The 23329-nt window shown below is 43.1% G+C and overlaps 1 protein-coding gene across 1 annotated transcript in view; it reads right to left on the minus strand.

Annotated features, from left to right (window-relative positions):
• Positions 1–8978: 8978 nt before the first annotated feature.
• TNFRSF11A (TNF receptor superfamily member 11a) overlaps positions 8979–23329 on the minus strand; it is a 125363-nt gene continuing 111012 nt past the window's right edge. Inside the window, exons 6-10 of the mRNA XM_075826722.1 lie at positions 21239–21324; positions 18499–18603; positions 16932–16984; positions 15851–16403; positions 8979–12947 (exon numbers count right to left, since the gene is read on the minus strand). Of these exons, the coding sequence (XP_075682837.1) occupies positions 12565–12947; positions 15851–16403; positions 16932–16984; positions 18499–18603; positions 21239–21324 (1180 nt within the window). The 3' untranslated portion in view covers positions 8979–12564. The remainder of the gene's footprint in view (positions 12948–15850; positions 16404–16931; positions 16985–18498; positions 18604–21238; positions 21325–23329) is intronic.

Below are 23329 nucleotides of genomic sequence, written 5' to 3' on the forward strand. Positions count from 1 at the left end.
CGGCACTGGTACAGACAGGAGGTGTAGCAGGAGGAACAGCAGGAATAGGTGCGGTGGCGACTGTGCTTTGAGCAACCAGCCAATGTGCAATGGCGTTCACCGACATGGTTAGTTGGTCTTGTCGTGACTGAAGGTCTTGCATCTCTGCCAGCATGGCTTGTGTCATCAAGGTCTCAGGTTGACCAGCGGGGTCCATGGCCTGGGGGTACAGTCACGGTCTGTGGGTATGTGGACCCACTAGGCCGCAGCGCCGTAGCGGGGAGGCAGCTGGCCAAGCAACAGAGCACCCAATCAATACAAAGTCCCGCTACAGGGTACCTGAATAGTCCAGACAGTGGCCGAAGCTTTGGCACTGATGGAGGTGGGTGCAGCAGGTATGCCAGAAGTGGCAGATGACAGCAGGTTGCCAGACGTGGAGGATAACACTGGACGTGGAGCATAACACTGGACGTGGCAGATGACACTGTACGTGGCAGACGACAGCAGGTGCAATAGGACATGACTCCAACACTAACAGGCTCAGGAACAAGGACACAGCACAGGATACAGGTAACGGGTAACAACAGGAACAGGATAACACTAAGGGACCATTTGCAAGACTGACATGGGAATACTAACAACGCTCAGGTACTGAGCAAAGGGGCAGGGAATCATGGGCTAGTTGATAATGATTTCCCATGTGCGCGCACTGGCCCTTTAAGGCCGGGCACGAGCGTGCGCAGTTCATCCTATGGGACACAGCGAACTGGAGCGGAAGTGAGCGCTGGCGTCGCTGGGGGGTGAGTAAACCCGACGGTCTGTGGCCATGGACGCTACAACCAGTAGATAGGGAATATATAATAATATTCCTACTACAATTCAATATGTAGGAAGAGGAAAGGGAGATGCCAAGAATTATAATGTTATGAGTTGCCCTTATGTAAATTTTAAGAATGAAGAGGATAACATCTTATTAAGAACTTGAAGGTGAGTATGGAATAATTATGATAAAAAGAGGCATTGTTAAGGACGAATATTTCAAAGGAAGGCGGCGAAACCTTCATTAAGGCCATTGGAATTCAGGCTACTGAGACGATGGTTCCAGCATGCTTCTTCCTGTAAAAATTCCGATCAAGATCACCCCCTCTTGGTCCCAATTTCAATTGTGCGATACCACAGAATTGGAGGGAATTAATATTTCCTTCATGCACCGCTCTAAGATGTCGCGATAGAGGAGTATCTTCTTTCCTATTAATTGAACTAAAATGTTCCCTTCTATTAGTCGCTTTTGCCCTGGCATAGGCCCTATGTAGGCTTTTTTTAGGGTATCCACGAGCAAGAAATTTGTGATAAAGACTATCACACTCACGTTGAAAGGTATGTTCATCTGAGCAATTTCTTTTCGCTCTCAAATTTTGGCCGATAGGAATTCCCCTCTTTAAAGAGGCTCTGTCACCAGATTTTGCAACCCCTATCTGCTATTGCAGCAGATAGGCGCTGCAATGTAGATTACAGTAACGTTTTTATTTTAAAAAAAACGAGCATTTTTTGCCAAGTTATGACCATTTTCATTTTCGTCTGACACGATGCAGGACCTGTGAGTGACGACACAGCGTGATCTCTGGAGAACACGGCTGTGTCTGCACTGCCAGAAGCTGGGCGTTGTGAAGAGAAGTGGATGATACTTCTATACACAACGCCCAGCTAGTAAAAGTAGTAAACACGCCCCGATGTACACACATAATACACGCCCAGTTGTACTTTTACTTTTCAACACGCCCAGTTGTACTTTTGCAAGCCTCATTTGCATAAATACGAAAATGGTCATAACTTGGCCAAAAATGCTCGTTTTTTAAAAATAAAAACGTTACTGTAATCTACATTGCAGCGCCGATCTGCTGCAATAGCAGATAGGGGTTGCAAAATCTGGTGACAGAGCCTCTTTAAAGCAGGAGGATGGTGACTCTTCCAATGCAGAAAGCTGTTTGTAGCAGTAGCCTTCCTAAAAATATCTGTATGTACACTGACACTAGAATCCAGGGAGATCTTTAAGTCCAAAAAATTAATTTCCTTATCGCGTATTTAACCCTTTTAGGACCAAGGTCATTTTGGCCCTTGAGGACCAGCCCCATTTTTTCAAATCTAACATGTCATTTTACCTGGTAATAACTCTGGAATGCTTTTGCCTAGCCAAGGGATTCTGAGATTATTTTCTCATGACATATTGTACTTTATGTTAGTGGAAAAATTTGGTCACTAAATTCATAGCTTATTTGTGAAAAACGCCAAAATGTAAAGAAAATGTGCAAAAATTAGAATTTTTCTAATTTTTAATGTATCTACTTGTAAAACAGATAGTAATACCACACAAAATTGTTGCTAATTAACAACCCCAATATGTCTACTTTATATTTGCATTGTTTTTCGAACATTATTTTATTTTTCTAGCACGTTACAAGGCTTAGAACTATAGCAGCAACTTCTCACATTTTCAAGAAAATTTCAAAAGGCTAGTTTTCAAGGACCAGTTCAATTCTGAAGTGGCTTTGAGGGCCTTATGTACTAGATAGACCCCATCAATCACCCCATTTTAAAAATGGCACCCTCAAAGTATTCAAAACAGCATTCAGAAAGTTTCTTAACCCTTTAGGCGTTTCACAGGAATTAAAGCAAAGTAGAGGTGTTATTTACAAATTATTTTTTTTTTGCCGAAATTATTTGTAATAAAAAATTCTGGAACACAGAAGGTTTTATCAGAGAAATGCAACTCAATATTTATTGCCCAGATTCTGCAGTTTTTAGAAATATCCCACATGTGGCTCTAGTGTGGTAATAGACTAAAGCACAGGCCTCAGAAAGACAGGAGCATCTAGAGGATTTTGGGGTCTCCTTTTTTTAGAATATATTTTAGGCACCATGTGAGGTTTGAAGAGGTCTTGTGGTGCCAAAATAGTGGAAACTCCCCAAAAGTGGTTTTGGAAACTACACACCTCAAGGAATTTATCTAGGGGTATAGTTAGCATCTTGACCTGACAGGTCTTTTGCTATATTTATTGGAGTTTGTCTGTGAAAATGAAAATCTACTTTTTTTTCTGAAAAAATATATATTTTTTTAATTTTTACAAGTTATAAAGAAGAAAAAGCACCCCAAAACTTGTACAGCTATTTCTCCCGATTACGGCAATAACCTATATGTGGTAATACACTGCTGTTTGGACCCACGGCAGAGCTCAGAAGGGAAGGAGCGCCATTTGGCTTTCGGAGCGCAGATTTTGCTTGGTAATAGTTCTGTTTGGGGTCCCCACTTATTCCATCTTGGTAAAATATCCCACTGATCGATTTCTTCCTCAGTTACATGCTTTGTTGACTGAAGCAAAGATGAACAACTTGATCACACAGGATGAATTCAAACCATGCGTTATAAACTACATATTAACTTTATTCTGCGGGTCAGTAGGATTCCGGCGATACCTAATTTATAGCACTTTGATGTTTTACAACTTTTTGCACAATAAAATTACTTTTGTAAAAAGAATGTATTTTATCTGTCTCCATGTTGTGAGAACCATAACTTTTTTTAATTTTTTCGTCGACTGAGCCGTATGAGGGCTTGTTTTTTGCGAGACGAGCTATAGTTATTTACACTTCTTTTACACTTTTTTTTAGTCCCACTAGGAGACTTGAAGGTCCAACTGTCAGATTTTTTTTCTTAGGCCCCATGTCCACTTCAGTTTTTTCCTTCAGGGTGATATCCGTTTTTGTCACTGATAGCACCCTGAACCCATTCATTTCAATGGGGCCATGCACACTTCAGTTTTTTTGACGGTCCGTTGCTCCGTTCCGATCCAAAGTAGAGCATGACCTACTTTGGTCCGAGAATCCGTGACCGTGAGGCCCATGCAAGTCAATGGGGCCGTCAAAAAACTGAAGGCACACGGAAGGCATCCGTGTGCCGTCCGTGTGTGACGGATCCGTTGCCTAGCAACTGCCGGGCGGGCAGAAAAACATTACAAAAATATTACACTAATCGGCAGCCACTTGTCTCTATCAATCACTGATGAGAAAAGAGGCTGCTGATTAAAAATACGTACCCGGTCGTTGTCTTTGTGACGAGTCCCTCTTCTTCCTCCAGTCCGACCTTCTTTTCTGACGCGGCAGCCTGTGATTGGCTGCAGAGGCCGCTGCAGCCTGTGATTGGCTGCAGAGGCGGTCACGTGGGATGAAGCGTCATCCCTGGAGGCCAGCCTTCTGACGCCATCCTGACGTGCATGACTGCCGCTGCAGCCAATCACAGGCTGACATGAACGAAACGTCATCGCTGGAGGCCGGACAGGAGGAATGTAAGTATGAACTTATTTATTTATTACATTAAAATTGTATTTTCCGCGCGCCGAGCATGGTACTGTCAAGGTTGCTGAAAGAGTTACCTCCGATCAGTGCAGCCCATTAACTCTTTCAGCACCCTGGAGAGTACCATGCTCGGCGCACAGAAAAGGAAACACGGAGTGCACAAAACGGTCACACGGATCCGTCACAAACGGCCGTAAAAACTGTGGCGGAAGTGTGCATGAGGCCTAATACATTGCACTACCTATGTAGTGCAATGTATTAGATCTGTCAGTCATTCACTGACAGCAAGCAGATTAGGCTTCACCTCCTGGCGGGGCCTAATCGGCTTCCGTAATGTTAGGTCTTCTGTTGCCATAGTAGCAGTCAGCAGCCCTGCATCTAAGGGGTTAATGGCAGGAATCGGCGCTAGCTCCGGTTCCTGCCATTACAGGTGGATATCAGCTGAAATCCACCGCCGATGACGCCGGCTCATCTCATCTTGCCGGCGGCTACGGAAGCATTTTAGGCCCCGCCTCTGGGCTGTAAGTTTTCTGTGCTAGGCAGACCGGGAGGCCACTATTAGGCCTCCGGACGCCATTGCAGCCACCAACACCCCGGCGATTTCATTGCTGGGGTGCCGATGAGCTGCAAACACCTTAAATGCAGTGATCGCATTTGACCGCTGCATTTAAGGGGTTAATGGCGTGGATCTAAGCTAACTTCAGCCGGATGTCAGCTGTAAGATACAGGGGATGATGGCACCGACTCAGCTTCTGAGCCTGTGCCATCCATTTGTCGTAAGTATACGACATTTTGCAGGAAGCACTGGCTTTCCATGATGTATACTTACGACAAATATCAGGAAGTAGTTAAAAGAAGCAAGAGGTGACAAATATTGTATATCAGTGTACAGCACCACTATTTCTCTAAAATATTTTATGCGCCATTTTCCAATAACCTCTAATAAGTAAAGAAAAGAATGTCACTCAGTTTTTTTAGTTTTATTCTATATTATTATTCCCTGAGTAATTACAAAACCAAATATTTACAAAAGTGTTTACGGTTCTTCATATTTACACAGCACACAATAAAGTAAATAAACAAACTACACAAGTGAATTTGATACAATGGTGCATTGTCATTAAGGTCATTGTCACACCAAGTTTTAGGCATACCGTGAATGCATACTTTTTTCCAAGAAAAATTAATAATCAACTGTATGCAACTGTTGGCATCCAGCAATATAAAAAATATATACTGTAGTGTATACCTTCTTACAGTCCTCAATAGCATAGAAACCTGCGTTCTACAGAAAAATACAAAAATATCCAGATGTTGAAATGTATACCAAAAGAACACCCTATGGGTATGTTACAGCATACGCTTGGATGTTTTTGGTTTTCCAAATGTATAATTTTGATGTAGCCAATAATCATGGTGAGAAAAAAGCCTAACCAATTGTGAGAATGTCAAGTGTTTACAGGGTATGACCACCTACAGCACAAGAACAGAGCACACAACAAATATTTTAGGAATATACAGTGCTGTGAAAGTTTTTGCCCCTTCCCAATTTCTTCTATTTTGGAATGTTTGTCACACTTGAATGTTTCAGATTATCAAACTTTTAAAACATTTGCGGACCGCCCATACACTATAAACAACTGGTCGGTCCATGCCTATCAGAGGTAGCCTGTTTGCTGCTCCCTGGCAGAATTTAGCTACGTGAGAACGCTTTCTATAGACAGCTGTTTCACAGAGTTTCACCTGGAGACCAACCAGTGTGGTCTCCATGCATGTGATTGTTGTGACAACCCATCACAACCAGTGGCGGATTTAGTAGACCATAGGCCCTGGGCTGTTACCCAAACTTGGGCCCCCCTTCTCCACTGCCGCCCTGCTGCGCCGGAACTATTGTTAACACTACTTTTTTGTGCAAGTATTAACAAATGGTTGTTACTATTCCCCTTGTCAAAGGGCTGTGTCCCTAAATACTGACAGTCTCCAACCATCGCTGACAGTATCACATTGTGTATGGACACATACTCCTGACAAGAGGAATTATAACACGCATTTGTCTCAGTCCTGGACTGCACAAAGACCTTTTGTGAAATACAAGGATTTCCTATAATAAACATGTCAGGAGAGGTGACATTCTCTATAAATCTAGTGACTCACAGGTGACGACTTCTCAAATTCTAGTAGTTTTTTCCCTCTTTTCTTTTCCATCCGGTCCAGACTTAATGACAACTTCACCCGACCAGGACCCATTTCTGCAGAATTTGCCACTCGGCTCCTCACTTTTCCAACATTTCCACACCTATAAACCAAGATAAAACTCTCATGGTGCCACACACTGTGCTCCTAAATATAATAGCACCATACACTGCGCCCCTGAATAAAATAGTACCAAACACTGTGCCCCTGAATATACTTGTGTCAAACACTGTACAGTAAAGCAACACACACAGTGCCCCCTGTAGATAGCGCCGCACACAGCCCCTGTAGATAGTCCCACACACAGCCCCCTGTAGATAGCGCCACACACAGCCCCCTGTAGATACCGCCACACAAAGCCCCCGTTACAGATAGCGCCACACACAGCCGCTGTAGATAGCCTCACACACAACACACCTATAGATAGCGCCACAGCCCCCCTGTAGATAGCGCTACACAGACCAATTGTAGATAGCATCACACAGCTGTCCTGTAGATGTGCCATCCCCTGTAATTAGTGCCACACTTAACCGTTCCAGAACCGTCCTCTTCTCCGATGATGCTTGGCCTTGTCTCTTCTGACCAGGCTGCATCCAGCGGAATGACATCATCGCGCCTCCTGCATAAAAAAAGGCCAAATGGCAGGCAAAGGAACTGACGGTTCCCTTGCCTTGCCAGTGATGTAAATTGTATCTGTGTACTTCGGAAGCGGATACAATTGATTCCAGGGGCCTTCAGTTTTGTTGCCTCTAGACAGCAGAGATCACAGAGCTTTACCCGGAGACCAAGCAGCGTGGTCTCCGTTCATGTGATCGTTGTGACAACCTGTCACAACGATCATGTTACCCCTCCCATCAGCGCTTGCGCACCCACTGTAAGGAGCCCTGTAATACAGCAGTCTAGATACAGCAGTCTAGAGACAAATGTATCATGGAACTTTCACCCTGGAGACCGCTCAATATGGGCTCCGGTCACAGCGATCAAGTCGCTGTAAATTTACTTGCAACGTAGGCTACAGGACAAAGCGATTTTGGCCATGCGACCTGTAACCCCAGACTAAAACGACACTATATATGGGATAGATAGAGAATAATAATAATCTTTATTTGCATGACACACAAAATCAGCGTTTAATTATATCTTTACATATCTAACTAAATGCAGTTTTTTTGTGTCATACAAATAAAGATTACTATTATTTCTAGAGTTTGCTATGTCCTGTAGCTTACATTGCAAGTAATAAAAGTCAATGTGATTGTGTCTTGATGCGCAAGTGTCTTCGACATGACAGTTGCAAGAAATCGAAACTGTCGTATCACAGTTACTTGCAGGTCGACAACATTGACTGTCATTACTTGCAATGTTGGCTATGGGACATAGGTCACACAGCCAAAGCTTGCTATGTCACGACCAAAGTCACCATCTAGCCCCAGCGTTAGGGTGATCTTACATGTGGCGGATTCGCTGCAGATTTTGCATGCGGATTTGCGCAGCTAAAGTCTGCAGTGGATTACAGTACAAGGCAAGTAGTTGAGATTTTATAAATCTCATGCACATGCTGCAGACATTTTACACTGCAGATTTTTAAATCTTCGATATGTCGTTAAATTAATACATGGGGGGGTCTACTTTCCATAAAAGAGTCATTTTGGGCAGGGGGATTAAAGGGGTCTTCCAGTATCAAAAAATGTATGGCCTAGTGAGGATAGGCCTCCAATATCTGATTGGTCGGGGTCAGACACCCCCGGCACCCCCACCGATCAGATGTTTTAAAGCCATACAAAAACGGAGAAGCTGAACGCTCACACGAGCGCTTCAGCTGCTTCGTTCTAGCGATTGGTGGTGGTCTCCGTGCTCGGACCCCCACCAATCCAAACTTCTGATATGTCACTATGACATGTCAGAAGTTTGTCGAACGTTTAACTACACTTTAAATGTGACAAATTTTTCACAGCACTGTATCTACAAGGTGACTATGACTTGGTCTGCTTTTTTAAGTGGAATTATACAGTGAAAAGTGGTTGTAAACTGGTACTACATAGGGTTAGTTCCCCTATAAGAATAAAGTTGCATCATTTTTGTGACTGCTTACTGCAACTTTGGTGCAACGTGATTCTCATTCATTTCGATGGGAGATGGATGCAACAGACACACAGCACAGATCAACAATTAAAGACCTGTCACGTCCTTTGACATCTAAAACCAGATGGGTAGCTTACTAGCCGCTGCAGCGCTGTGTAGTGCTGGTTTTCTTTTCTTTCTAGCCTCCCGCATTCCCCTGCAATCGGTCCCGTTAGTTTCCGTGACCTGTCTGAGTAGACTGTCAAGTGAGTGATCACCAGCGCTCAGTGTCTATGACTGAGATTGATACTGAGTGCTGGGGACTCGATAGTCTACTTGTACAAGTCACGAACACCAATGGGACCAACTGCAGGGCAATGCGGGCGGCTATAAGCAAAAGAAAACCAGTGCTGCAGTGGCTAGTAAGCTATTCAGCTGGTTTTAGATGTCAGAGAAATTGACAGGTCCTTTGTAAGCATAGAAAATTATTTTGACAGAAAAGAAACTTGTGAAAAAGCTGCACCAGAGCTGCATGCATAACTTTGATATGATTTTGACTCAAGAGTCCCAGTCGGTGTAGCCCCAGCTTACGCAATGAAATGAAAACACTAAGCACTACATTATTTAGATTGATTGAAACCTGTAGGATAACAATGATTATCAGGCTTGCAAATTGTACAGTTTTCTCCTGAAAAATGATTAGGCATGTAAATAGTTTACCTCCACTTTGTATACATAGAAGATATGCAATTGAAAATGTCTCTTATTCTTTATGAACAAGAGGGTTAAATAAAAAAATTATCCAGAAGAACCCCTCAAAGTGACGAAGGTAAGAACACTGGATCTGAACAGTCTAGTCAAAACTAGTCTGCCATGCCCTGCCCCCTATGGTCCAGTCACCGCTGCACATGCAGAAGCGACTTGTACTGCAGGGAATAGGGAATACTGCCTCCTGTTGACACCTGAGTGAGTTACGTTGTATGTGGATGCTGATTGTACGCTCATATGTAGCTAACTTCCTGTTGTAGAGCAGTAATGGAACATAAGTAATGTTGGCCTCCTCTGTTAGGGGAGATTCACACGAGCGTTGCGTTTTTGCGCGCGCAAACAACGCGGCGTTTTGCGAGCGCAAAAACCATTTGACAGCTGCGTGTGTCATGCGTGTCTGATGCGCGGCTGCGTGATTTTCGCGCAGCCGGCATCATAGAGATGAGGCTTGTCGACGCCCGTCACTGTCCAAGGTGCTGAAAGAGCTAACTCTTTCAGCACCCTCGACAGTGAATGCCGAACACAACAGCGAAAAACCTGTAAAAAAAAAAGATAAAGTTCCTACTTACCGAGAACTTCCCGGCCGTTGCCTTGGTGACGCGTCCTTGGTGACGCGTCCTTGGTGACGCGCCTCTCTTGACATCGGGCCCCACCTCCCTGGATGACGCGGCAGTCCAAGTGACCGCTGCAGCCTGTGATTGGCTGCAGCCTGTGCTTGGCCTGTGATTGGCTGGAGCTGTCACTTGAACTGAAGTGTCATCCCGGGAGGTCGGACTGCAGGAAGGAGACATGAGTAATCGGTAAGTTAGAACTTCGGTTTTTTTTACAGGTTCATGTATTTTGGGATCGCAAGTCACTGTCCATGGTGCTGAAACAGTTTAACTCTTTCAGCACCATGCACAGTGAATCTCTCCCGACGTCGCGTACCGATAATTTTTTTTCCGGGATCGGCCAAAACGAGTTTGGCCGAACCCGGTGAAGTTCGGTACGCTTGTCCGGCTTCGCTCATCGCAAAGACACTCCGTTTGGATGTTCGGAAACAGAAAAGCACGTGGTGCTTTTCGGTTTTCATTCATCCTTTTCACTGCTGTTGCGCGAATCACGCTCGTCCCACGGAAGTGCTTCCGTGTGGTGCGCGTGATTTTCACGCACCCATTGACTTCAATGGGTGCGTGATGCGCGAAATACGCAGAGTTATTGAACCTGTCGCGCTTTTTGCGCAGCAGACAAACGCTGCGCAAAAAGCACGGACTGTCTGTACTGCCCCATAGACTTGTATTGGTCCATGCGTGCCGCGTGAAAACCACGCGGCCCGCACGGACCGAATACACGCTCGTGTGAATCCCCCCTTAATGTGAACACTGTGGCTATTGCTGCTACAGTGAATGTTTACCGTAGAACCTCATACACACACATAATATGTCCAGAGGCTGGTTATAAGCTACAGGCCTAAAGCATGTACTCCCCTGGCTTTGTTCAACCTTGTTATAAGGCCACTGTGTGGATTCAAATAACCATTCACATCCATATAAGTGGCCTGAAATGGTGGCAGATATGTCTGTACATGTGTGGGCATTGATCTGGATGATGATTTGGACCTACACAACGGCTGTATGATAACAGTGAACTTCCAGAAATCAGAAGAGGAAGTATTGTCATGAGGGCGACACAGTGTCTGCAGGCCAGGCTTCTGGTGAGGTTAATAAAACTGAAAATAACCCAATCACTGCTCAATCCCAGCACAGTGCTGGCTTCCATGTAAAGCACTGCTTCTGCACTTTGGTGGGTGCTATGGAAACGATGACATCATTGTGGGTGACAAAAGAGCCTAAGTATATATAGTATACAAGTAATATACAGTGACCAAGTGTCTCCTACTATCTTTCCAGTGGTGTAAAAAATAAATAAAATATATATATATATAATGTACAAGAAAGCAAGCCCCACCGATAATAGTAACAGAAAAAATATAAAGCCCCATGCCCGAGCTGTATATGTAGAGCCAATGACATGATCGGATCCCATCCTGTGAGATCAGAAAAGCCTTTCCCAATGCAAACTGTAGGAAAGGCTTTTCTCATCTAATAGGATAGGATCTGATTATCACTGTCATTATATATATATGTATATATATATGTATATATATATATAAAACGGCTTATGCACGGAGATGTAATATGGCTGTGTGCACAGGGCCTCAGGCAGGGTTCACACCTTGTTAGTGGAAAACAATTAAGGCATATTTTTTATTTTTCTGCTAGGCATATACCTATAGCATCCTATATTATTTTATGCAAAACATTAAATAAATATTTCGATGTTAACCTGTCAAATGTATGCCATTTAGTATACATATGGCCATTAGATACCTATTGGCATATCACAGTATATGTTTGTATACTTATTTTTATTATACAAATGTATACTTCCGATACAGCCCACAATCATGGTGTAAACCCAGCCTAAGAAATGTAAAAAGATATAAAATAGATCAATCTATTTACATACACACACCCCTACCTTTTGGAATGCCACATTCTAAGATTACACCTTGGTCATCAAGGCCTAAAAGATCCTGATCATGAAAGGGTTAATGTGAATACATTTACTTACCAAGGAGCTAAATAACCATGCCAAAATATATCTCAATTTGCACACAAAAAAAAATGAAGATTGATAAAACTGATACAAATTCCCCTTCCAAGGTCAAAGTCATAGCGTAGATAAATAAATACATGACGTGTTGGAAAATGAGCACCAGACAACAGACGTCACACGTTTAGAGTAGCAGAAGGTTTCAGAATTTTTAAATACTCTTGTCCCACTTGACCTCTACTCGTTCAAAAAGATAGCTCTCCGCCTTCTTCTATGCTGCTGATAAACATTGAGCTATGCTCACATCTGCGTTGTGTCATCCCATTGTTCTACTTTTTTAGAGGATCAGAACAAGGGAATAATGGAAGTGATGGTTCCCGTTGCACTACCGACGGAACACATTGACTTCCTGGCTTTCCGTCGGGGTGTCCATGATTTTACCAGACACAATAGCGTAGCATGCTACGCTATTGTCTCCGGTGATCTCGGCCAGATCTGCAACGGAAGCCCTTAATGGAGCCTCCAACGCAGATGTGAATGAGGCCTTAGCCGGGGACTTGCAGAATATTTCACAGTTTCGTGGGTGCTGATTTCAAATGGAATAATTAACATGATTTCTCAAAGATAAAATTCTGGCTTTCCTTCCTCTTGCACAGGTAAAAAGTTTGTATTTTGGGAGAAAAAGATATAGGGTTGTTCCTGACTACACATGTCCAGACTTTCCGGGCTCCTGAGCTGATCTGCACTTATTTTGCTGTCCGTATCTGACACTGAAGAACAGGGAATATCTGTGTATCTGGAAGGCTGAGTGTTGGCCACAAAGCTGTCACAATGGCTCTGGCTTTCCTCTTGCATTGGCCGCCTCATGGTGTCCTCATTTTCTGGGGTTGTGTGTGCGTCTTGGGAGCTTGAATTGTAGTACACTACAACAAGATCTGTTTTAATGTTCATTACTGGAGCACTTGAAATAACTGTTGTGTTATGATTCCCAGTCACATTTCCTGTGTCGAGAAAATAACAATTAGTAGAGTCAGACAAAACCAATTTATTGGTTCAGAAGCTTTATCTCTTTCCTGACAAATTTGGGCTTATTTCTCATTTGAGACTGGATCATTTCCAGCATTCTTAAAAAAATCACTGAAAAAGACCATACTTAGGCCTGGTTCTCGCGTTGCAAGTACAGCCCAAAAAAACCTGCACTAAACAGGTGAAGCACAGGGTCTCAATGTGCTTCACCAGTACAAGCACAAATTTAAAAAATGCCCACAGGTGGGTGATTTGCCCATATGGTAACACATACCCTACTCCCTACCCATAAAATGTTAATTTTATTATTATTATTATTTTAACCTTATGCAAAACAGAACAGTTTAAAAACCCAGACCAGCATGTGGTATCAGTACTGGTATAAATAATATCTACCTTGGCTGATGTGAATCTAAATAAGCACTGCATTGTAACAAGCCAAAGTGCGGCTCAAGAAACTTGTGTCGGCTTGTTCAATGAACTGACAATTGTAATGCTGAAGGCCTGCAGTGCTATCAGCATAGACGTATACTGTATCTTCTGGTGGAACGGCCATCTAAAAAACTAATTTAGGCCTCCCCAACATGTTTCACCAACATCAGCGGATTGAGACCAATAATGGTTTAAATTTGCTTTCGCTTTTAAAGCAACATAAACGTAAACTGCATTGCAAAACCGCGATAAAACACACACGTTATTCACAGAAATTAAGCACATAAAAACCGCAACAAAACTGCAATAAAAATGAGGAAAAAACGCAAAAGAATGTTTGGTGGAAACACAAGCAAAGGCCTCTTTCACACGGCAGTATTTTGGTCAGCATTTTGCATCAGTATTTGTAAGTCAAAACTAGGAGTGGAACCTTCGAAGTAAAAAAGTGTAATGGAAAGATTTGCACCTCTTCAGTGTCGTGGACCTGCTCCAGGTTTTGGCTTCCAAATACTGATGCAAAATACTGACCTAAATAATACCATGTTAAAGTGGCCTTACTGGTGTTTTATCTTGTGCTTCTATCAGTAGGTATAGCCTTTTCCTGTGATTTGCATTTGATTTAGGCCTGATTTACACGAGCGTGTGCGTTTTGCGCGCGCAAAAAACGCTGCGTTTTGCGCGCTCAAAAGGCACTTGGCAGCTCCGTGTGTCATCCGTGTATGATGCGCGGCTGCGTGATTTTCGCGCAGCCGCCATCATAGAGATGAGGCTAGTCGACGCCCGTCACTGTCCAAGGTGCTGAAAGAGCTAACTGATCGGCAGTAACTCTTTCAGCACCCTCGACAGTGAATGCCGAACACAATATACACCAACCTGTGAATAAAAAAAGACTTTCATACTTACCAAGAACTTCCTGCTTCCCCCAGTCCGGGCTCCCGGCCGTTGCCTTGGTGACGCGTCCCACTCTTGTCATCCGGCCCCACCTCCCAGGATGACGCCGCAGTCCATGAGACCGCTGCAGCCTGTGATTGGCTGCAGCCTGTGCTTGGCCTGTGATTGGCTGCAGCTGTCACTTGGACTTAACTGTCATCCCGGGAGGTCGGACCGGAGTTATCGGTAAGTCAGAACGTCTTTTTTTTTTTACAGGTTCATGGATTTTCGGAGCGGAAGTCACTGTCCATGGTGCTGAACCAGTTTAACGCTTTCAGCACCGTGGACAGTGACTGTCTCCTGACGTCGCGTACCCGAACATTTTTTACCGGTTTCGGTCAAAACGAGTTTGGCCGAACCCGGTGAAGTTCGGTGCGCTCATCTCGAATTTGACACTCCGTTTGGATGTTTGTAAACAGAAAAGCACGTGGTGCTTTTCTGTTTACATTCAGGAGTTTGACAGCTCTTGCGCGAATCACGCAGTTCGCACGGAAGTGCTTCCGTGCGGCATGCGTGGTTTTCACGCACCCATTGACTTCAATGGGTGCGTGAGTGCGCGAAAAACGCACGATTATAGAACATGTCGTGAGTTTTTTTCTGCGCACACACGCTGAGCGCAATTCACGCATCGTCTAAACTGCCCCATTGACTAATATAGGTGCGTACGACATGCGTGCAAAGCACGCGCGTCGCACGCGCGTATATTACGTTCGTGTAAATGAGGCCTTAAACATAGTGACTCACAAGACAATGAGGACCCTTGACGCAGGATTCAAACTTGTGTATTTTGTCAAAAACATCAACTAATACCTCATGTTTATCATTTCTGCATGATGCAGTCTGGCCTTGTGATGTTGGGGGAGAATGGTGTGTCAGTACTTAGTGTAGTGCACTTAGAGGGTGCTAGGCAGCCCGCCTGATCTAATAGTATGGGTGTGACTAATAGGCTGCTAGCCAGCATGGTGTATGAGACATAACCGTGTGACTGGCACCCTAATACAAGTCTTATCTGTGTGCAATGTTAATACTAAGCACCCCCTCATGGATGGTAGGTGTGTGAGTGGCTGTTCATCAGGACTTCCGTTTGGCTGATGCATATGAACTCACCACGCAAGTCTATGTGCATGAGAGCTAAGGGGAAGCTTCAGACGCGGCATAATTTGTTTGTCATCTGGCAAACTTTCTGAAGTGATTTTTTCCTTTTGCATTGCAAAGGGTGAAATCCGCAGCAAAAATCCATAACAAATCTGCGTACTGCAAAAATCTGCATCATGCCCTAAGATGTTCACAGATTTTTTTTTATGATATGTGTGAACGGGGTTCGGAGAACTCCATTCACTAGAATTGTTTTGTAATTTGCTGCTGAAGTTTTGATGGGAATCCGCATGCCGTGCTATTCTTCCCGTCAAATCTTAAGGAATTTGCAATGGAGGCACTGAATGGAGCCTCCAATGCAAATAGAAACCCAGCCTGAGATACATACACTGACATGATGTTATTTTTCACTGTATCTCACCTGGTTGAGGTGGTGGTACGTCTGTAGAAGGGCTGCTGCTGGCACTACTCTCACTTCTTGAATACAGCCTGTCCGTGAAGCAAGAACATGACTCCTCTCCATCATTTCTCTCAGGTGTAGGATATGCTGTCTTTGAAAATACATGAAACGTGTGTGGAGAAGCACAATGTTCACACACGTTGTCCAAAGCATCTCTGGCAGAGTGTTCTTGAACTTCCTTGGCAGACTGACCACAAGGATGGTGGGAATACGGAGGAATGCTGACACTTTCTTCTTGTGAAGGAGGCAGCAGTCTATCTGAACTGGTGTCTGAAAAGCCAGGGAATGTTCCTAGAGAGCCAATTTCAAGATCCGAGGTTGAGTCCATGCCTACAATCATACTCCCATTCTCTGGTTCAGGTGACCTATGGTCCACGTATTCATCTTCTATTGGAATCATTCTGCCCTGGTAAAATTCTGATTCTTTTAGCGGATTGCTTTCCTCCGAAGATGAATGTATTATGTTTATGGGAACCTTTGACTCACTCTTAATCTGATCGCTGAACGATTTTTTCTAAAATATAAAAATTGTACACAGGAATCACTTGAGCAGAAGAACATGTATTCAGGTGTTTTATTTCATTTGAGTCAGCTTTATTATGAATAGGAATATTGTGTAAAGCTAGGAAAAAATGGTGTACAGATATGGCTGAGGATCAGATGTGTATGGTCAGTCATCGTCATACTGACAACCAGAAGTACTTGATATGGATATACTGTACATCCTTGTGATTATGCAATGCTTCCCTTCTCTCAGAGATATAGGTGAGACATATCAACATGTCTGTCCAGCTACATAGTCGCATAATTGCAAGTGATGGGACAATGCAAACATAATAATTTGAGATTCATTTACGTGATTTTTCTGGGTTTTCTTGTGGTGGTTGTAGCTGAACCAGGTGTATATTGAACAGTAATAGTCAACTTAATGAAGTTCTCTACTCACTATAAACAATGAAAACTAGTATATTCGTTACAATTTATAGCATTTCTGGCATGCGCCTAAATGTTATACTAACTGCATATACGCACTATATCGTACCTGAGATCCTTGTAATGGGTTACAACTTTGCTGTACCCAATCCTGGACTTGTGCTAAAAAAATAAATAAAATAAAAAAATACAGTTTAATCACAAGCTCAATAATTCAGTGTATGAACCTGTAAAATGACGGGAATCTGACGGAACTCATTTAAGTTATTCCGGTATTTTCGGTGTTCTGCTCCTCTGACCGACGCAGATGTGAACAGGCCCTAAAACACAACTTAATATGAAGGCAAGCAAAACGCTATAATTCCACCCTATTTAAAATTACAAGCACCTATCCAAGAATTGTATCGCCCAATAGGGGCTAGTAAACAGACTATATATTCCATACAGAAAATGATAGTATGATAGAGTCAAGTAATTTGTCTTCTGAAGCTGCCCATAGGAACGAGATATTTGTTGGCGGGATTTAACAACAATCGAATTAACCAATTTTTCATATTGAAGAAACGTCGTCCTGTTCTTACCTAAAGAAACGTCTATTTAAAGACCAGGTCAGCAACCTGCTGCTAACGATCTACCGTTAGATTGTGGACGGGTGGCTCATAGATCAGGGACTTGGGTGCTTTTTACTTACATGCTGCAGACTTTTCAGTCCTCAGCATTGAACCAATACACAGCATGCTGGGGCTTCAGGAGGGTGGAGAGGATCCACTAAGTGGCATCCCTGAGTGACGTCCAGCTCACACTGCTCTGATGCTGCCACTGCAGCCTGCCGAAGTCTTCCTCCCCTCATGCCTTAAGGCTCAAACAGGGTTCGATTGGCTCACCAAAATACCAGATGATGCTCTGGGGGGCCCGGGCTCTGACAATAATGTCCAGTAGAAGACAACACCATGTGGAGGTGAATTTGGAGCAAATTACTTGCCACCAGGGTCTATTTAGGCCTTATTGATGATATGTCGTGTGTGTAATCATAACAAAAAAGATTATGATGCAATTAAACATGGATGTGCACGTGTGATTTATAGCTTGGCAGAGTCATCCCTGTCCAACGCTGGGCTCAAGGAATTGTTTTTACTTGGGCAATGTGGATGTCACTTTTATTGGGGCCTTTGGCTGCCACTGTTATTGGGGGTATATGTGGTTGTCACTGTTATGAGGAAATATGGATGTTACTGTTAATGAGGGCACCCTGATGATACTATTTATGGGCCACCCCGATGGCACTCCTAATAAGGGCATTATAGTGGTACTATTATGCAGGTACCTGGATGGCAACTTAATTATTGTAATCAACATTTGTGTATAGGGAGAGACGAGAGACCTGTCCATCATAGCGAACCTGGCGAGAGAAAACCATGCGGGAGATGGCCAGCAGACACTTCTTCACAAGCACGGCACATAACACTGGGTGTGACCCAGTGTTAAAGCGGTTTCCTCTAAAACATGGTAGCACTTTAACCTAGCTGATTATGATCATCAAACCGGTCACTACATCATGCTGCCGCATTTAGGATAGAATATACTTAGTGTCAAATGAACATTTAGTATACTCAAATCAGCAGATCTCCCATTCTTTTTACAAGTCCACATGTAATTGATACTTAGAGTAGTAGTACCTATTAGTCCACTGAATTTCTTCCTATAGCACACAACATAGATGATGCATATCACAATCCCTGATGCCACAATAGGGAAAATAATTAGGATTACCACCTTTCTCACTGCATAAAGAAAACAAAAAAAACGGTACATTAGAAAAATTATTAAAGGCAACATCAAAATATAAACAATACAAAATCAAACGAAACTTTTGCATAAATATTTAACAAATAAGGTTCTGTTCACATCTGTTTCGGAAGCTGCGGTAAAAGCCTTGTCGTAGGTTCGGTCATATTTGCTAGACAAAATAGCGCAGCATGCAGCACTATTTTGTCCAGCAAAATTATGGAAACCTGACGGAACCTATTAGGCTGAGTTCACACATCGCGGATTTGACGCAGATTATCAGCACAGATTTTACACTTTGCAATGCAAAAGGGTGAGATCTGCGTCAAAACCGCAACAAAATCTGCGACAAATCCGCAACGTGTGAACTCAGCCTTAAAGTCAATGGCACCCTTGGCTTCTGTCATGCGACAGAGACAGTGCTTCTGTTTTTCTTATTGTTTCTTTCCTCTGACATAACAGAATAAGAGAAATTGAAGAACAGGTGTGAACAGAGCCTAAGTACCTTTCCATCAAATGTCATATGCTTTTCGAAGACCAGAATACTATAGTCTGCTTTACTATTATTTACTATTATCCATTACAAATAAATGGGATTCAATAGTATCTGATAAAATCCGTTGCACAATGGATCTTCTAAGACCATCATGACTCCAATATTACCGTTTGCCATGAGACTAGTGTGAACAGAGACTAATAAGGGTATGTTCACACACAAACTCAAAAACGTCTGAAAATACGGAGCTGTTTTCAAGGGAAAACAGCTCCTGATTTTCAGAAGTTTTTTGTGGCACTCACGATTTTTGCGGCGTTTTTTACGGCCGTTTTTGGAGCTTTTTTCAATAGTCTATGGAAAACGGCTCCAAAAACGTCCCAAGAAGTGTCCTGCGCTTCTTTTTTTTCGGCCGTTTTTTTATGGGTAAAAAAACGCAGCGAAAAACGCTCCGTCGGAACAGAACGCCGTTTTCCCATTGAAATCAATGGGCAGATGTTTGTAGGTGTTCTGTTTCCAATTTTTCGGCCATTTTTGGCCCGAAAAACGTCCGAAAATAGGCCATGTGAACATACCCTTAAGCTTAAACCTGGGGTAGAAATGAATGAGGAATTGCATTTTTAGGGTATGTTCACACGGCTTATTTACGGACGTAATTCGGGCGTTTTACGCCTCGAATTACGTCCGAAAATGCGCCTCGATAGCGTTGACAAACATCTGTCCATTGAAAGCAATGGGCTGACGTTTGTCTGTTCACACGAGGCGTATATTTACGCGTCGCTGTCAAAAGACGGCGCGTAAATAAGACGTCCGCGCCAAAGAAGTGTCATGTCACTTCTTCAGACGTAAATGGAGCCGTTTTCCATGGACTCCATGGAAAACCAGCTCCAGTTACGTCCGTAATGGACGCGGCGTTCAAGCGCCTGCACATGCCGTTACGGCTGAAATGACGGGGCTGTTTTCTCCTGGAAACAGCCCCGTAATTTCGGCCGTTACGGACGCTGCCGTGTGAACATACCCTTAGAGTGTAATATTTGTTAGTTACTTTAAGTAATACATATTTTCTAAATCAGACTTGGTTTGATGAACCCATAAAACCACTTTAGACTTAAATTTTCTGGCCAAATACTGTAAACCATTAGAGGTGCATATAAACCCTGGTTACATTTACTGGCAGAGGTGCGGTTACTTGTGAATGTGTAACAATAAACTGGTTATATACAACACCTGTCATTGAAGTAGGGAATGCAATGACAGTGCCATCTAACTCAAAACGGTTGTCTCACAATGAAAACCCCTGTCAATATGCTTATACAGCAGCGGCGTTTGCAATATTCCATCTCCACAAATGTCTTCATCCTCCCAAGATCACTTAAAAAAGGTCTGGGACAGACCAAAACATTATGTGTACTTTGTGAAGAAAACTGAAATCTTTGAAGCCTTTATTCATTTACGAATTTGGTTTTGTGAAATACAGTAAAAGGAAATTTGTTCATCACAACATTTTAAATGCTGTGGATTTCTATATACGCTACTACAGATCTTTCCACAGAGCACCAATATTAATGGGCGTGATTTAATAACAAGTATCAAAATATTCCCTATTAAGGTATATAGACTTATATATATTCCCTATTAAGGTATATAGACTTCATGGGACCGACCTCTATGAGCCAGATTGACAGCTGTTGTTAGAGACTAGGATTCCAAACGCAATCAAAGAAGATGTAGTCATGGCCATCAGCTGATTGCCGGGCTGACTCCTATTTGAAAAGGGGTTGTCTTTGAGAGATTAATTTGTTCCCAGCATAGATATTTAGGATATGCCAATCAGAGGATGGTGCTGACCATTAGGTTGTCTACTGACCTCCAAAGCAATGGGGTCTTAATCCCCGGCTGTTATAAATGAGAGTTCATTTAAAGAAACGTCTGAGATGCTGGCCACATTCCCAGTGAAAATGAGCTCATGAATCCAATAGTTTGCATCAACAGTTGGGGACCCAGATTTCCGAAAATTTGACAATTACGTGGGGATCATTTGTCAAATGTCATAATATCTATTCTGGGAAAACACGTCTTTACTATTGCTTTATTACATTAGAATATGTAAATGTGCTCTTTAGAAATCAGACACGTACGATCTTGTAGGTAAATGTGACGATCACATATCACATCAGAAATGTTAGTGCCAGGAACAAGCTCTTGTAATCCAACACCTGTACAGCTGTAAAAGAAACAGAAAACACTATTAGGTTACAACACCCTGGCTATTAACAAACTATATACACAAAGTCATTACACCCTGTAAAATCAAGAGGCATTACAATATAGGTGTATCATTACCTGGACAAACATGTTTGTGGAACTGCATATTCAGAGCTCAATTGGCATTCCCTGTGAAGCTACTCTCGCTACCCTCTTTTGTCTCAATACTCTAGTACTAACAAGGCTGTGGTGTCTGTGAAGAAATACAGCATCTTTTATATGTGAATAACATTACCCTGCTCTCACCACAGATGCCTCTACAGTACCCAAGAACACGTTAGAAACAAGAAGGAGAGGAGTACATGACTGTTTCACAAAGGTCAACATAGAAGATCTATTACACTAGGTAAAACATTTAAAATCAGGACTAGCAAAGTTGCTGCAGATATATTGTAATAAAGTTAAAGATGCAAATAAAAAATTGTTGCAAATAGTCTTTAAAGTGATTGCCCAGTCCGCTGACTGGACAGTTGGTGTGGCTCCCCATATAAAAATCAAATAATTGGTCTTTATTTAACCCCTTAAGAACGAGGCCAAATTTGGCCTTGAGGACCATTATGCCTCATGCACACGACCGTGTGCCCCGGCCGAGTCCCGTCAGTGATCCGAGGAAAGATAGAACATGTCCTATCTTTCCTAGGATCGGTGACTCGGATCATTTTTCACAGACCCTATTCACATGGGTCCATGAAGACTATTGGGTGCCACTCGAATGTAGTTCACTGAAGTAACAATAAAGTAAAAAATACCTTTTAATTAGTAACTAGTTAAAAACAGGGGTAACACACCACTGTGACATAAGCCCCACCGTGATTGTTAAAAAACGTATTAAACAAAAAACACTGAGTCATTGTGATACATCTAACTCGGTGTTTATAACAATATTATGTCTGGAAACAGCATATATCCAGGGCACATCAGTAGTACAATCCCAAAAATAAAGCACAGGCGTCCGAATAGATCGGGTCTCCTAGTGCTGGGTGTAACACGATATGACTATCCCCAATGCAAACATTCCATAAACAGAACAACGACCCTACGCGTTTCAGGTACTCATCCTCAGGGGTCCGTATAATGGTAACTCTGGCCTTCACACCAGCGATAGAATCCTTTAACAGCAGATATTCTGCTGTGCGTCACGGCAAAGATGCACGTATTGATGTCAACGGCATACTTCATTGCAGGCGCTACGTTACTATAAACGCTAAACTCCACCCCTCGTATTCTAGCGGCAAACATGAACTGACCAATCCCCACACCCTCACGATTAGTGACACCTGCCCATGTGACCCCCCGCCGTCAGCTGACAACCAGGGGTCATCATCGGCCGCATCAAGCCGCACGCGCAGGCGCAGTAGAAGTCAGGGACAATTCGCCCAGACTGCCAAAATAGGAGAAGGTAAGCGCTACACGATAATGGATTGTAAGTAAATCTCGCGGGACAGTTAAACACCGCAAGTAGGCTACCTCACAAAGCAACTAAAAATGTAATTAATCACATGTAGGGTGGAAGGAAATACGATCCCTCATGACATGGGGGACCGAGAGACGATCGCCGTTAAAAAACGGCAGACAAATAGGGCCATCTCAAACCTACATGTGTTGGGCAAAAATGAACTCACCCACCCCCTGGGCAACCCAAGGGAGATAGGTCGTCCATACGGAGTGTTAAATAAAACATGTATAATTAGTCTGCTCATTTAAACCTGCTGGATGTATGCATTCCAGTCTGTGGATCCATTGTGCTTCTTTGCGTAAAATCAGGTTATCCCAATCACCTCCTCTTTTGGGGGGTCTAACAAGTTCAATAGCTTGAAACTTTAAACATGCTGCCTGGCCTTGGTGTTTGGCATGCACATGCTTAGATATTGGGGTGTCCCTATCATGGACAATGTCTCCAACATGCTCCCTAATACGGCGACGAAATTGTCGTGCTGTTTTTCCCACATAGTTAAGGGGGCATG

The sequence above is a fragment of the Rhinoderma darwinii genome, chromosome 5, assembly GCF_050947455.1.
Source record: "Rhinoderma darwinii isolate aRhiDar2 chromosome 5, aRhiDar2.hap1, whole genome shotgun sequence".
NCBI classification, from domain to species: domain Eukaryota; kingdom Metazoa; phylum Chordata; class Amphibia; order Anura; family Rhinodermatidae; genus Rhinoderma; species Rhinoderma darwinii.